The following is a 16,026-nucleotide window of genomic DNA, read 5'->3' as shown; positions in this document are numbered from 1 at the left end:
GTATTTAATCTGCCTTGCTTTCTTAACCTCTCCTGAAAATAACCTAACATGGGGCCAAATCCTAAGAGTCCTAAGAGCTTCGTAAAGAGTTGCCCCATGGTTACCCATCATGTGCCTTCATCCTCCCTGCAGTGAATAAGAAACGGAGCTTGTTCACCCCCAGGTGTGCTCACCATGGGTCTTTGGCTGGCAGGCATTGAAGACCCCCTTTCTTTGCTCCACATTATTAAGTAATAGTCTGATGAATACTACCTAAAAGGAAATAACAATGCCACATCAGAATCTCCTTTGCATTTTTGGAAAAATACAAGGTTTTTGAATACTACCACCGAATTTTATTGCAGGAGTTCCTATACTGAAAGATAAATTCCTTTTGATGAGAACTAGGTTCAGTGCGGATGAACATGCCACTGGGTTATTTGGATGCATCGGGAGCTACCTGGGAGATCCAGCTCAGATGGACTGAAATGTCTTCCTTTTAGAAATTCTGGCACATGAACTTGTTTTACATTTTGTGTAGTAGGTAAAACTCTGTAGATTTTTGTTTGTTTGTTAATAAACTGTTAAACTTGTGTCAGTCTTTGTCCATCAGCACACAGATACATGGAATCAGGACTTTGTCTTCCCTATGCACCATGACTGGTAGCCCACCTTCAAGAACAGCCTCTGTTGTCACATAATAAACTCTGAATTTATTTTTTATTGAACAAACTTCTGGCATGAAAGACTCAACAACTTCTAAAGCAATTAATTGCAATATTTTATAGCCATCTTTACCAGGAAATGATCTATCTACTGAGGAAATAGACTTGTCTTAGTGTCACATATGGTCATTGGGTTAAGGGCATAAAAAGAAGCAGATTTCAGCTAAATTTAAAGGAACGCTTTTCGTCATTTGGGCAGCTGAAGGTGGATGATCACCTTAAGAGGTGGTAAGCCTCTTGGGTCTTGACGTGTTCAACCAGGAATCTACAACTCTGTCACTAATTTGGTGGTTAGCAGAGAGAAATTTCATTTGGGCATTAGCTTGGAAGGAGGATGTGATGGTCTTTAAAATTATAGCCTGAGAGCCCATGATTAAATGTAATTGACAAGACATGACTCAGGTCAATAGACTGATTTTCACGCTTGGTTTCTGGAAACCAATCCACTTAACATTAAAGTCCAGCACGATTTTGTCAGATGTGTATGTCCTATGAAAAGCAGTCAAATGCGGTGAAACTAACATATTCCCTGCCCACCCCTCCTTTTTCTCTCTCTCTCTCTCTTTTAGGTCCAAAAGCTGTAGAAGCTTACGGCAAAAAATTTGAAGTAAAAACTGTTTCTGGGAAATTGCTCTTCTCTGCAGATGACAATGAGGTGGTAGTAGGAGCTGAGAGATTAAGAGTTTTAGGTAAGGAAGTTTTCAACATGTAATTGGTTTGATGCTGCCATAAAATTTTTAAAGGAAAATCGAAATGGTACCATGGATCAAACGTTTGTGTCCCCACAAAATACCTACACCCCAATGTGGCAGTATTTGGAGGTGTCACCTTTGTGAAGTTATTAGGTCTTATGCATGGGATTCATGTCGCAGCTGTAGGAGGGAATGAAAAGTCACTCCTGTGTGCTCTGGTGCCCTCTCTGTCCCCCCATTCGAGGTTACAATGAGAAGTTGACAGTCTAAGTGGAAGGCGGCCCTCATCAGAACCCAACCAGGCTGAGGCCTGATCTCAGACTTCCAGCTTCCAGAACTGATGTTCGTAAGCCAGCTGATCTGTGGCACTTTGTTCGATCAGTTCAATCTAAGTAAAATGGTGTCCAGAAAAGGAAAAGAGGCCAGTTTGCTGGACTCTTTTAAAGTCAGGCAATTGAAACTTCTTAGAGCCTGGTGCCCTGGTGAAAGTTTCTCGTGCCACGACATCTTGGCACATCTTCCAGTTCTGAGTTTTAGCTTGGGATGGGTGCTCAGGCCAAGAAGGATACTAGAGTAATGGGCTGTCCTCACAGACTGGTACTTCTTCTTGAAGCAGTCAAGACTGTATACGTGAGCCAGGCAGGGTGGTTCACGCCTGCAATTCTCTTGACTCAGGAGACTGAGACAGGACGATGAGTAAGTTTGAGGCCCACTTCAGCAAATTAGCAAGACCTTGTCTTAAAATGAAAAATAAAAAGGAGCCAGGCACAGTGGGGCACGCCTATAAATCCAGTGGCTTGGGAGGCTGAGGCAGGAGGATCGCAAGATCAAAGTCAACCTCAGCAAAAGTGAGATGCCAAGCAACTCAGTGAGACCCTGTCTCTAAATAAAATACAGAAGAGGGCCAGGGATGTGACTCAGTGGCAAATCACCCCTCTGTTAAATCTCCAGTACAAAAAAAAAAAAAAAGATTTTATCCATGATATAGTAATCTGTAAACCTGGTTATAAAATAAGAATCCTCTGGGAAACTTGAAAAGTTGAGGTTCATAGATCCACCTCTGACATACAGGATGAGAAGCTAAGGTGGAAGGACCTGTGAGTTTGATGTTAAAATATTTGCAAACTTTTCTGTAGTCCCACTGTTGGAATCATTGAATTTGAACATACAGCAAATGACTGTTCTGTGACTATACACTGGAGTAGTCCAGCAAGGTAAGGATATTTGCCATGCCAAGTCATGTGTAGGGTTAAAGGAGACCACGCTCTATGCGTTTAACCCAGTGCCTGTGCACAGTAGGACTCAGTCACTGGTTGCTTCTGCTCGGGGCCACTATGGATACTAGTACTATTTCCCTTCTTTTGTTCTGTAATATTCACTGTAGCCCACTGGTTCAACCTCCAGCTTTGAGGTGAACCCTCTATGATTTTTAACTCCATCTCTATCTAGCTCTGTGACCTCATGCAAGTGATTTCAACTTTCTAGACCTGTTGAATCTATAAAATTGATACAACAGAAGTATCTGTCTTCCCAGATTGTTGGAAAGATTCAATGAAATAATATATGTAGGGAGTTGGCTGAATTATTAAGTACTCAGTAAGTGTTAGCTATTGATATTTTAAATTACTCTTATTTTAAGTTCTTTTTACTTGAAATTATTTGTTCCCTGCATTATTATTTGCACTCCACACCTTTCAACTCCATGACTTCCGTCCTTCTGGCTATCACCTCTCCTCAGTCAATCTGCTTTGGCCTGAACTAGCATGCACGTTTGTTCTCTCTGTGTCTCATATAATACACATTCACGTCTAATTTCCTTGTTGGATGCCTCTCAGGTCTCCAGCTCTGATATCTAGATCTTCTTCTTTATCTGGATATTCCACCAGCCTCTCCAACATGGCCACTTTAAGTGCCTAGCATACTCTAACACACACATTCCATCCCCACCCCTTTCTCTCCCACTTCAGCTGGATTATTGTCCCTGTCACTTTCATAAGCTCCATTATGCTCTCCTCTCTCAGTCTCATAACTTCAGCATCAGCCCAGCAGGTTCAGAAAGTGAAAGTGACCATCCTTAGGGGCTAATAGGAAGAGAGGCGGTGAGGCCAGGAGGTCTAGCTCCTGGCTAGTGGCTCAGTGGTGGTGTCACCTAGATCAGTTACCTTTCTTTCAGGGCCTTTTCTCGCCTGGAGAAGTTTTCAAACAGTGTTTTCTGGAACAGAAACTGAACAAAATTTCATATATAGGCCCAGTAAAAACGAGCGATGAAAGACCAAGATTGCTCTGGAATGTCACTAAGGATTTGGGAGCAGAGAAGTCAGACATGGGAATCTTATCTGTATAGACTTTTCTTCTTTCCCCTTCTATGTATTCTGCAGACAGCTTAGAACTCATTTTTAAACCACTTAGATAGATCATCTTTCAAAAAATTCGGTGGACCACTTGCTATGATCTAGGTGCAATGCTTTATATGCATTATTAAACTTATACCTACCATGCCTCATGATACTATCCTATCACCCACATTACAGGGGACAGAATCGAGCTGAGTCACAGGACAGGTGAGCCATAGTTAGGCTGACAACCAGCATCCCCAGCCTGGTACTTTGTATGCAAAGTGCTTTACTTTAAGGCACTATTCTTTGCTGACTCCTCTCATTAGATCCATTTTCAAATGAGGAAACTAGGGCTTGAAAAGGTGAATAAATTTGCCCAAGATCAAGCGCCAGTAAGAATTAGGATCTATGTCCAAATCCCTGCCCAGGGGCCCTGGTCTCAATGCACTTTCACCACCCATGGATATGTTAGTCTGTGACCTTCTCAGCTCTTACAATTGATGCTTTTCTTTATTTGTAAAAATGGAATTTTTCACATTAATTGTAAGTAAGAGCACAAAATTTCAGGCTGTCCACTTGTTCCAGAGGACTTAACATTACCAGTTCTAAAATGATTGTCCAGGGAGAGAAGTGACACTATCTCACACCTGGATCACTTTGTAAAACTGGGTTTGACAACTTCCCATTATTTGCTTGGTGCTTCCAGAGTCACTTCGCTACTTTAAAGTCTGTCTTTGCCAAAAAATAACCTTACAGGGGCTGGGGAGATAGCTCAGTTGGTAGAGCACACTTGCCTTGCAAGCACAAGGCCCTGGGTTCGATCCCTAGCACCCAAAAAAAAAAAAAAAAAAGAAAAAAAGAAAAAATAACCTTACAGAATGATTTTTAAATGTTCAAATACTTCGGCTTAATCTTACTGTATGAAACTTGTGATAGTGTCGTTTACAGACTTCCCTCACCCCACAGCTACTTAGACAACACTGGAAGATGACTATAGTTTGAGGTCACTTCAACACAGGTGGATATTTTGTTGGGATTTGTGCTCATTTGTCATATTTTGCTTAAAGAATGATGCATGATAAAGCCTGTCTCTCTCCATCATTAGGGGAATTTGCTTTTCTTATGTAAAAATGAAGAAAAGAAGCATCAAAATAAACTCCACTGTTGCTACCAGTGTGAAAAAGACTTGGAAATGACCACCCCACAAATCTTGCATCAACCTACTTGGTGAAATGAGCCAAGGGTATTGCAGAAATGAGTTTCCTGTCAGCTGGGACTCAGCCATATGGTGTGGAACGAGAAGCTTAGGCAATTTCATTTTCAGCTTAATGAGAAGTTTGTCTTTCTGAGTTGTCAGACTGCACAACTCTTGAGAAGTTTGAATCTGGAAGCCTATTTCTTGGTTTGAATCTTTGCTCAGCTTCTTAGGCTCTGAGTCACCCGATTCAAGCCTACTTTTTTCTCTAAGCCTGAGTTTCCACTCCTCTCTAACACAGAACAAGGTAAAGAAAGGAAGAAAGAAAGAACTAGTATAACAAGAAGTATAAGTTCATGTTATAGAGAATTATTTCAGTTTATAGGAATAAAGCAATTCGGGAGTAAAAAGACAATGTGTCTGGGATGCACTGGCTTAGAATAATTTCTAAAGTTATTCTTCAGACTTGGGGTATACAGCTCAGTGGTAAAGTGCACTTAACATGTGCAAGACCCTGAGTTCAATCCCCAACTCTCTCTCTCTCTCTCTCTCTCTCTCTCTCTCTCTCACACACACACACACACACACACACACACACAAACTTTCATATGCACACTTCTTAATGCCACCTGTGTTAGGTTTTCAAAATAATGACAATCTAGAGCACATTCAAAGGACCTCAGATAGCAAGGAGAGGGGCCTAGAAGCCACACTTCATACAGAATCATTCAATTATCTGGAAACACAGAGCCTGAGGAAGTCATGGCAGGTGGAGGGGGGATCAATGTGAGCAGACTGCATTTACTGATTCATGTATGTCTGTCTTTCCTGGAAAAAAGAGCAGGTAAGATCCTTGTCATTGAGTCACTGAGCACAGCTTTCGTAATTAGCTCAGGCCTGCCATCCTGGTCTTTGTCATTTGGTAGCTATGGCTGGATAAGTTGCCTCTGCTTTCGAGGCACCCTTTGCCCCCTCCATGACATCTGGACCTTGCGTTGTTGGAGAACTGAGTGGCATGAGGAACACTGGTGTGTGGCTCAGAGTGTGGCACCTTGGTCAGCATTCAGTCATGCTGACTCATGCTGTGCCGGTTATGGCTTCTCTGGGCCCACTTGGGCTCCAGAAGCCTGTCAAGACTGAAACTGTACATTTCATTTCTTGTGGGTTCCGGAAAGACATTGGCTTGGCACTTATAAGGCTCTCAGACATCAGGCAAGTTTGGAATAACAGATCCCCTGGACGTGGCCAGGGTCATTACCGTGGGCAGGTAAGGTTGCACTTGTGGACATAAATGTTCTCAAGTTGGATTTAGGTAATGAACGGATTGAAGGCTTGACCGAATCCCCAATATTATAGTTTCTCTTCTGCATTGGCTGAGACGGTAGTTCTCAAAGTGTGGTCCTCGGATGAAGAACATCAGCTGTGGTCTGTGTTAGAAGTACAAACTCAAGCTATTCCCCAGACCTACAGAACTAGAAACTCGGAGGGTGGGGCGGGGGGGTGCCAGCAAGGTCTTTCAACACACCCTCCAGGGGATTCTGATGCCTGCTAAAGTTTACAAACCACTGACCAAAGATAATCAGAGGGAAATCCTTGTGTCACAATTCTGCTGGAACTCCCAACTGAGATCAGGCTCAGCTTTATCCACTGAGACCCAGCAAAGCTGCAATGTAAATGCGGCTAACATACAGTGTGCTTACTCTGCAAAGTGCTGAGGCCACTCACCATGAATAAATGCATTTGATCCTCACAGCCACCTCACGAGGAGAGCTTCAGCTTATCACCTTCAGTTAAACGTGAGCAAACTACGGTACAGAACGACATAACAACTTGTCCCGTGTACCACAGACAGCAAATGGCAGAGTCAGGATCCAGTTCAGGCAGCCTCACCCACTGCAATCTGTGACCAGCACCACAGGGACCTTTGGCTTCCCCAAGTCTTAACAGCATGCTGGCGTTGTAGAGGAGGAGAGAACAATGGGGGCGACAGTTTTGCAATCTCTTTTCCCTTTAGGCTTTGGGTCCCTATTCCCTCAGTTCTCCTAAGGCTCTTACTGTTTTACTGACCCCCACCCCCCCCAGTATTCTTTTCTCCCTACCTCTTCTTTTACCCAGTCAGTCATGTGGATTCCCCTAACACTCAGTCCTTAAGTTTTTCTTTTCGTATTTCTGTGGGAAACCCTGCATCTACAAACACCTACCCACAGTTTCAACACTTGGCTCATTTCAGATGGCCCCCAAGTCTGTAGTAGCCCAGCACTGTCTTCTTAGTCCTAGCTCCAAATTCCCAGTAGTCTGGGCCTTCCTGCCCTGTGTGGACATCTGTGCATCCCTTCTACCTCTTTATGGAATCGCCCTAATGCTCTGCCTCTCCAGGGCCCACCTGACTAATTCTCTGTCCGGGTCTACGTTCTCCATGTGTTCATGGTCTGTCTTTCACTCATCCTTCGTACAAACCTAATGTTCTTGCCATTCCTGAGTTTTCTGGAGCATGGAGCATGGGGTTGGGTTCTTCGTCTCGTGAACTAGAAGAATGAAATCCACAGACACAAGGCTGAGAGCAAAGTAGCAGGATTTATTAGAGTCATAGAAGGAAAGCAGGACTCTCAGAGGAGAGGGGTACCAAGCAAGGGATCCTGGAGAGTGACTTTTGTCTAGGGATTTATGTGGATCTACAGGGTTAAGGAAGTTAGCCTCCCACCCAATCCTGGGCAAGGCACTCAGTGTCCACAAGCTTTTCATGTGTCCTCTGGTCCAAGCAGGTTACCGTGCCTTTATTTATTTAGTTATTTAGTTAGTTAGTGTGTGCCTGGTTGCCAGACACTAGATGTCTCGTTATCAGTTATTTATTTCTTCCCTCTGCTCACCCAGGAGTTGACCTGACCTTGATGAGACCTGGCTTTTGTCTATATTTTCTCAGCCCTCCTACACACTGTCCTGACCTTAAAGGAGCTCAAATTTCCTGCCTGACCATTTTAATCCTTTTTCCTGCCTCATTATGAACTGTTTAGGTCTAGCATCAAAAAAAAAAAAAAAAAAAAAAAATCGATTTGTAATCAGGTCCATTCATTTAATGACCCAAAAGGTGTTAAATTAGTATGCAAGATGAGGCATGATATAGTTTAGCTTTCATTAGAGAACACAGTTATTAAATATTGGATAATAATGGTCTTTAAAAAGCAGAAAGAAAGTAGGCAACAAAAAGCCAGGGCATCTAAGAGACATCTTCATAGCAACTCTAGGAAAGCATGACTTTGGTTTTCATTAATGATCAATTTCATTGAACAATGAATCGGGCATTATAGCATTTATAAACAAAGCATAATCATAAAGTGCTATTCTAATTGTTAATTAGGTCTATTTATACTCTAGATTAGTTTTTTCATTATGTCCTCTAGATGCCACTTGATGCTAATTATCTGAGTTACATTATTATCAAGTGAAAAACATTTTTAATTAAATCTAAAGCCATTTAAATTAGCATAAAATTTATAGAAATTTAAATGTGGCCTGATGCTTAACTTTTTTTTTTTTGACTACTCAGATGATAAAACTTTCTACCCTGGAAAACTAATGATTATGATAAGAGGAACAAGGATATTATTAGTGATAACGTTCATTCATTAAATCAGTGTGTGCCTGTCATACTCATGTACATAATATGTATATGTATATTAATGTATGTATATGTAATTCTCCAAACTACTGTTACTGGTGCCATGGAGATTCAGAGATGGATGCCACCGTTCCTTCTTTCTTAGGGAGCATTCTGCCTAAATAGAGATGAGACAAACCGACAGGTTTCTCTGAGCCCAAGGAAACAAGCTGCCTGAGAAGGATAGGATATAGGACCTGTAGAGCCCAACAGGAGTGGGCAGGAGAGAGTTTAGAAACTTAAACTGTTAACCAGGGACATTTGAACTAGTTATTGAGTACAGATGATGGGTGGGGGAGATACAGGGAGAGGACTGGCTTGGTGAATGGGATAGTTTATCCTTCAGGACTCACTTGACTGCAAATAATATAAATCCAACCCAAAGTGAGAGCTGGAAAATTTCCTGGCTCTTCTGATTGAAAAGTCCTCAGGTTGTTGACTGAAAGCTGGATTCAGTAGTTCACAGAATGAAGTGAACACTTATTCTGTCTCTCTTTCCCTTACCATGTCTCTGCTCTGCTTTCCAATCTGTATTCTGTCCTCAGCTTGGCTGGTGAGCATAGAGTGCTTATCTTCCTGACAAAAATTCAACCATCGAGGCTCTGTGCCGGTCTCTGGACCAGTTGTTGAGAGCAGGATGCTGAATCTGCTGGTTATTGAGGCCTGGGTCATATCCCAACTGCTAGAGCTAGGTTTGAACTGACTATGAGTGAAACAGGCCATTCTCCAAGGGTAAACCAGGGCATTTTTAACAGGAGAGGGACTGGATGCTGGAAAAAGAAATATAGCAAGTATTTGTTTCAGTAATCGAAGTTACAATCATAGCAGGTAATGATTGCACATGAGACAGGAACCCAGGAATGGCTCAAATATCACCTTATCAAAGAAATCTTCCCTGACCATTTATATTACATTCTCACCACCAATATCTATATCTAGAGTGGGCAAAATATGGCCCATGACTATGTCACTGTAGTATGTTGATTTTAAGTCCTTTGAGTATAAAACGAGGAGTGGGATAATGGGGTCAAATGGTGGTTCCATTCCAGGTTTTCTGAGGAAGCTCCAATTTGCAGTCCCACAAGCAATGTACGAGTGTATCTTTCCCCCCACATCCTCACCAACATTTATCATTGCTTATATTCTTGATAATTGCCATTTTGACTGGAGTGGGATGAAATCTTAGAATCATTTTGATTTGTATTTCTCTATTTGCTAGAGATGTTGAACTTTTTTCACATATTTGTTGATCCATGGTATATACTCTATGAAGTGTCTGTTCAGTTCCTTTGCCCATTTATTGATTGGGTTATTTGGGGTTTTTGGTGTTAAGTTTTTTGTGTGCTTTATATATCCTAGAGATTAATGCTTTATCTGAGGTGCAAGTGGTAAAGATTTTTTCTCAATCCGTAAGCTCTCTCTTCACATTATAGATTGTTTCTTTTGTTGAAAAGAAGCTTTTAGTTTGAGTTCATCCCACTTACTGATTCTTGCTGTAACTCCTTGTGCTTTAGGGGTCTTGTTAAGGAAGATAGATCCTAGGCTGACATGGTGAAGATTTGGGCCTACTTTCTCTTCTAGTAGTCACAGGGTCTCTGTTCTAGTGCCTAAGTCTTTGATCCGCAGTGAGTTTAGTTTCATGCAGGGTAAGAGATAAGGGTTTAATTCAATTTTGTAACATGTAGTTTTCCATTTTTCCCCGCACCATTTGTTGAATAAGCTATCTTTTCTCCAGTGAATGTTTTTGGCACCTTTGTCTAGTATGAGATACCTGTATTTATGTGGGTTTATCTCTGTGTCTTCTATCCTGTACCATTGGTCTACCTATCTGTTTTGGTGCCAATACCATGCTGTTTTTATTACTATAGCTCTGGAATATTACTCAGTTTTAAAGAAGAATGAAATTCAGGTATTTGCTGGTAAATGCATGGAGTTGAAGACTATCACACTAAGCAAAATAAACCAAACCCAAAAGACCAAAGGCCAAATGTTTTCTCTGATATGCAGATGATAATTCACAATAAGGGGGGTGGGGAATAGGGAAGGATAGAGTTACTTTATATAAGGTAGAGGGGAGTAAAGGAAGGGGAAGGGGTGTGGGAGAAGGAATGATAGTAGAGTGAAACATTATCTCATGTATATATATGACTGCATCACCAATGTGATCCTACAATATGTATAATCAGAAAAATGAGAGATCACACACCATTTATGTATGATCTATCAAGATGTATAAAAGCATCTACTGTCATGTATAACTAATTATAGCATAAATTTTTTTTAATTAAAAAAATATGTCCCATGGGCCAAATAGGCCAAAATAACTTCCTGTTTTGAAATAATGCTTTATTGGAACATAGTGAAGGTCATTCATTCAAGTATTGTCTCTTTGCTTCTGTGTTATAATGGCAGAGTTGAGTAGTTGACACAGAGATCGTATGGCCCACAGAGCCTAAAATATTTATTGTCTGGTAATTTACAGAAAAAAGTTTCCTAAATCCTGGCCTGTACCTTTATTTTACTTGATTTCTCTTTAGGGTGGTTATCATAACATGGCATGCTATATATTTGTTTTTCCCTCTCTCTCTTTGTTAGAATATAAGCTTCATGGCAGCAGGAAGTTTGTTTAGCAGAGTCTAGAATAGCCCCTTTCACAGAGTAAGTGCTCAGTAATGGTTGCCGTGTGTATGGACTGAAAGATTGGCCTGTCCAACAATTTATCTGATGGTAGAGTATAAAGAAGGGAGGGGGAACTTGCACTCAAGTTAGAAAAATGTTAGAACATCTTTGTTGAAGATTCACTACAGCCTCAACTAGGCTAGAATGAGAGAAAAAAATGGGAAAGACCATCTAATGAAATTTAGCAAATCACTAGATGTGAAGGGTCCAGAGAGAGGAAAGTTGTAAATATCTCTGGTGCTGTGAGCTGCCTTAGTCAGACAGTTGTGGTGTCATTAGCCAAAATTTATAGGAGATCAGAGATGAATAGGTTAGCTTTACGTGTACTGGGTCTTGAAGTTTGAGTTCTCCCTTGGAGAGGCCCACTGTCCAGCAGGAAATGCCAGGCAAAAGCACCCACAAGAGACACAGACTGAGCAGAGGGGCTGCAGGGCTATCTGCCTAATTTGATCATATGAACAAGAAAGATGGCCTAGGACGTATCCCAGACCAAGTACCTGGAGGAGCTCATCAATTTCAGCTTCCCTGCAGTCCCTTAGCCTTCCAGCCCTTCTGTGTCTCCAAAGAAAAACCCAAGTCTGGCTTACAGAGGCCAAGGCTTGCCTCCCGGTGTGTCATCAGGAACCAGAGGCCCTACCCTGTGTTCTTACGCCGATCCTCTCTGCCTTCCACCATAGCTCTGTGAAGGAACTTGAAGTGCTGGATTCAACACAATTTGATTCTGTCATATTACCAGTCAGAATTCTTAAAATTGCTTTCCATCAACAGCATCTCCCCCCTCCTTTTCCATTTGCCTCCATCTTTTTTCTTCTTTGTCTTTCTAAAGTATTCCATCAGTAAATTTCAGGAAACATGAGACAGGCTGAAGGATTAAAGGGTGGAACCTGTTTCCTCCCTTGTGGGCTAGTGAAATCTGAGTATTTCAGGCGCTGATCCTGAGTGATTCAGACACGAGAGCTCACCAATCTCTTAAGAGCACTTGGGTGACAAATCAGAGGGGCCTGAAACTTGCCAAGGCCCTCCTCCTCCTTGCTATTGCAGAGATAAACTTCTGGGGATTTAACTATTTTAAAAGAATTTTGAGGGTGTAGCTCAGTGGTAGGGTGCTTGTCTAGCACATGTAATGCCTTAGGTTCAATCCCCAGCACCCAGAAAAGGAGGAGGAGGAAGAAGAAGAAGAAAAAGTGCTGGTTCTATACGTCTTCCGTGGCACCTCATTCCAAAGTTGGTTTATTATTTACAGAAATACAAGAATAAATGTATTAGATCATAAAATGCATTTCCCATAAATAATGCAGCAAGAAAGCCAAATATAAAAGAGTCTCAGATGAACAACCCCAATCTAATAAACTCGAGATACTTAATGAGAAAAAGCACCATTCTACAGTAGAGAAATAATAAAGGGGTTTCATCAGAAATGCTATCATCACTCTCCAAAAGCATCACAAAGAGGTGGTACAGAAGCCAAGGCCATGCCCACCTAGCTTCAGGCAGACACCCCCCCATGTGTGTGGCCACCGTGAGCTGCAGTGTTCAGCTCAAGCCCCAGGGGGTGATTCCTGGCGCAAGAGGAAAGACGTTTGCTGAGCTCCGCTTCATTTTTCTGTTGGCACCGGGGAGATGTGATTTCACATGAGCGTGATGAATTCACGGTGCTGGGTGCACTTGCCCAGCTGTCCCAGTGACATGGCCTCAGCTGACCTCCCCAGCCGCTCAGCTCAGCCTCCGTCTTCCTCAGTGGTGCCTGCAGGTGGGGAAGGGAAGGAGACAGCCAGGGACATTTATCTGCTTTCTAGTTTGATTAAACAGTTGATGAGATTCACTCCTGGGCTGCTTTGAAGAGAACCAATTACAGCACTTAGCAAAGGAGGGGCAGATGTTTTTGTTTTTGTTTTTGTTTTGTTTGTGCAACTGACGAGATTTTGATTTCTCTATCAAGTTGCAGTCAGCACCACTTTTAGGCATCTGTTGGTTGTTTTTTATTGTCAAAGTTTTCTTCTTACCAGTTAACACCATTTGAGTATGTTCAAATGAGGAGAGAACTTCTATCAGGGCATCCTCAATGTCAACGGGTATATGGTCTCCTTCGCCATTAATTGCATGGACTGTTGCAGAATTTTCTTATGCTGCCAAGTGGCCAGAGGAGAATTTTTTCCTTTTTCCTTTCTAACAGAAGCCAAGGGGGAATGTTGGTATTCCGCAGTGACACTTGCAACTTAATGAGATGGCAATGTGAATCAGAAAATCTCAATACACGGAACAGGGAAGGAAATCAACTTTATTCTCCTTTATTGGAAGGACTTGGATTTTATTTGTTCATGTGATTGGGAGACAAAAGTACTAACATATTCTCTTAAGTTCTTTATGCTTCCCCTCCCCCGTTGTCCTACACATTTGCCACCTATTTCCTCTGCATTCTCAATACCATTTGTGCCCTTTTCCTCAGAAATGGTGGCTGAGTTGGCTAGGTTGAATCCAAGTAAACAGAACAGGAACAGAGAGGGGGAAAAAATACCCAGACCCCTCCAGGGAGCAGAGTAGAAGCAATCGTTTCCCCCACTTTAGAGAAATACTATGGGATGGTAGAATGGTTAAATATGGGATTTGGATATAGTCTGCTTGGATGCGAGTCTTGGTATAACCTTGGATGATTTCCTGAAACTCTGAAAACCTCAGGTTTCTCATCCGTAAAATGGGGCCATAAGAATACCTACATAATATATGTAAAGTCCTGGGCACGTTGTCAAGCACACATTTAGTGTCCAAAATGTTGGAGCCTGTTGTTGCTGTTTCTTCTGCAGTGCCCTGAGCTGATCCATTTTGGATGTAAGCAATAAGCAATATTTGTTTGACTGTCACAGATCCAAGTTCAATGTGGAAGTGTCAGAATGCAGAGCAAAAGTTTCTCCTGGATATTCCCAGATAGGTTTCACGTAGGCAGCACACATGCCCAGTAACATTGGAAATGGCAGTAAATGTTTTAAAGACATAAACAAAAGCATCCGATAGAACTTGACTGAGAGGATCAGGTGGTAAGTGCGGCCAACTGCTGTTGGTTACAGACTGGGGCTGTGCCTTTCTGGAATCCAGAGCCAAGCAGGGACAGATCTGTTGTTATACAAGAAACTTTTACACGCCATCATAGGAGCAAAGTTCAAGATGCTTTGGAAACATAAAATTGGGAGGTTGTTTAACTTAGTTTTACAAGTAAGGAAAGTCTTCCCTGAAGGAAGTAGTGATTGAGGCGGGAAGGATGCATTAGAGTTAGTCAGTCCAAGAGCTGGAGAGTCTGAGTGCAGAGCAGCTGTTTTAGGCACACAGCAAACCTTACAGAAAGTCTTTGTGAAGCAAAACTTTTGCAGATAAACAACAACAACAACAACAAATTTTTTTTTAGAAGTCCAACACAGACAGACCATGGAGCAGAGTGCCCAGTCATGAAAGGGAAGAGGTCATACTGTAGCAGTATTTTTAACTTCTTACTCTGCCCTGCTCTGAGCTACTTTATGATATAGAAAACAGCAGTTTTCAAGTTGTGCCTAGTTTTGAGTTTTTTTCTTTTTATAAAGCAACAGTGCCCTGAGCTAATCCATTTTGGGTATAAGCACTAAGGCAGAAGGACTTTATACCTTGTTTGCATAAGGTGACAACAATCAGAGGTTGGACATACAGAACTTGTCAAAAAGAATGACTCCCAGCCTCGCAGCACAATCATAAGGCACAGACTGATAAACTGATGTGCTAATAAAAAATGACTACCTGTGAGCTTATCAAATAAATCAGAAGCACCTAGCTACATGGGAGTTATCAAACTCATCTCAGAGAGAGTAGGCCTATGAGCTTATCAAACACAGCAGACTACCCAGTGGTGCACCTTTCCTTCCCGAAACACATAAAAAGGAGGGCACCAAAGAGGCTCGCAGTCCCTGTCGTCTTGGACCACCTGGTGAACACATTAGAAGGTGGACCAGATGTCCCCAGGGCTTCAGCTCAGTTCCATCTCCTTGCTTTGAAATTGCCTGCTTTTTTGCTTTTTTGAATTGCCTGGACTCTCACCTGGAACAAGTTCTGCACCCTGAACAGCTCTGTGCCCTGAACAGGTTCTTTGGTGGCTAATCTTGTCTGACCACCTGCAGTGACTCCTTTGCATTTGTGTCTGCTCTGAGTCATCGCTCTTGGCTTGGCCTCTTGAAACCCTGTGGCCAGTTTAACCCTTTCTAAGCCTTTCTATAAGCCACATGAATCCTTGTGTAAAGTGTGATGTGACTTGAGTGTTATTATGTACGAGCAATTAAGATCAGAATAGAGTCAAAGAGCCTGTCCTTGCCCTGCTGATGGCTGTCAAGTGAACTATGAATATCGTTGAATTAAAGTCAGTGAAAGTGATACAGAATTTGTTGAATTACAACATTGTGGAAAGACACCAAGGTGTCCAGTCTATTTTGTGGCATATCTGACTCAAACATACTCCCCACCGGGCAATGTTTAATCTCTGTTCTCATCACAGCCTCTGAGATGGGTTGTATCCCTACACTTGGATTACAAGTGTTTAAACTGACAGGCACATTCCCAAGGTTATGGAACAAGTTGAAGGGCAGACGTGAGATGCAAACCCAGAGAGTCAGATTCTTGAATCTTTATGGTGTTCATGTTGTGAGCATTTTATTGAGATATAATTTACATCCTGTACAATTTACCCATTTAAACAACAGAAGTCAATGTTTAATAATTTAAAGTCTTGCTTTTAACATAGAGGGCAGAAAAG

General features: G+C 42.0%; 1 protein-coding gene across 5 annotated transcripts in view; it reads left to right on the top strand.

Moving 5' to 3' along the window:
- Positions 1-16,026, top strand: part of SGCD (sarcoglycan delta) — a 629,843-nt gene that overhangs the window by 475,648 nt on the left and 138,169 nt on the right. For all 5 annotated transcript variants that reach the window (XM_079144990.1, XM_079144988.1, XM_079144989.1 and 2 more), the window contains exon 5: positions 1,274-1,393. In XM_079144990.1, coding sequence (XP_079001116.1) covers positions 1,274-1,393 — 120 coding nt within the window. The remainder of the gene's footprint in view (positions 1-1,273; positions 1,394-16,026) is intronic.

Source organism: Sciurus vulgaris, assembly GCF_902686455.1.
Source record: "Sciurus vulgaris genome assembly, chromosome: 6".
In the NCBI taxonomy this organism is placed as follows: domain Eukaryota; kingdom Metazoa; phylum Chordata; class Mammalia; order Rodentia; family Sciuridae; genus Sciurus; species Sciurus vulgaris.
Note: the sequence above shows the minus strand (reverse complement) of the source record. Positions and strands in the feature narration are given on the sequence as shown.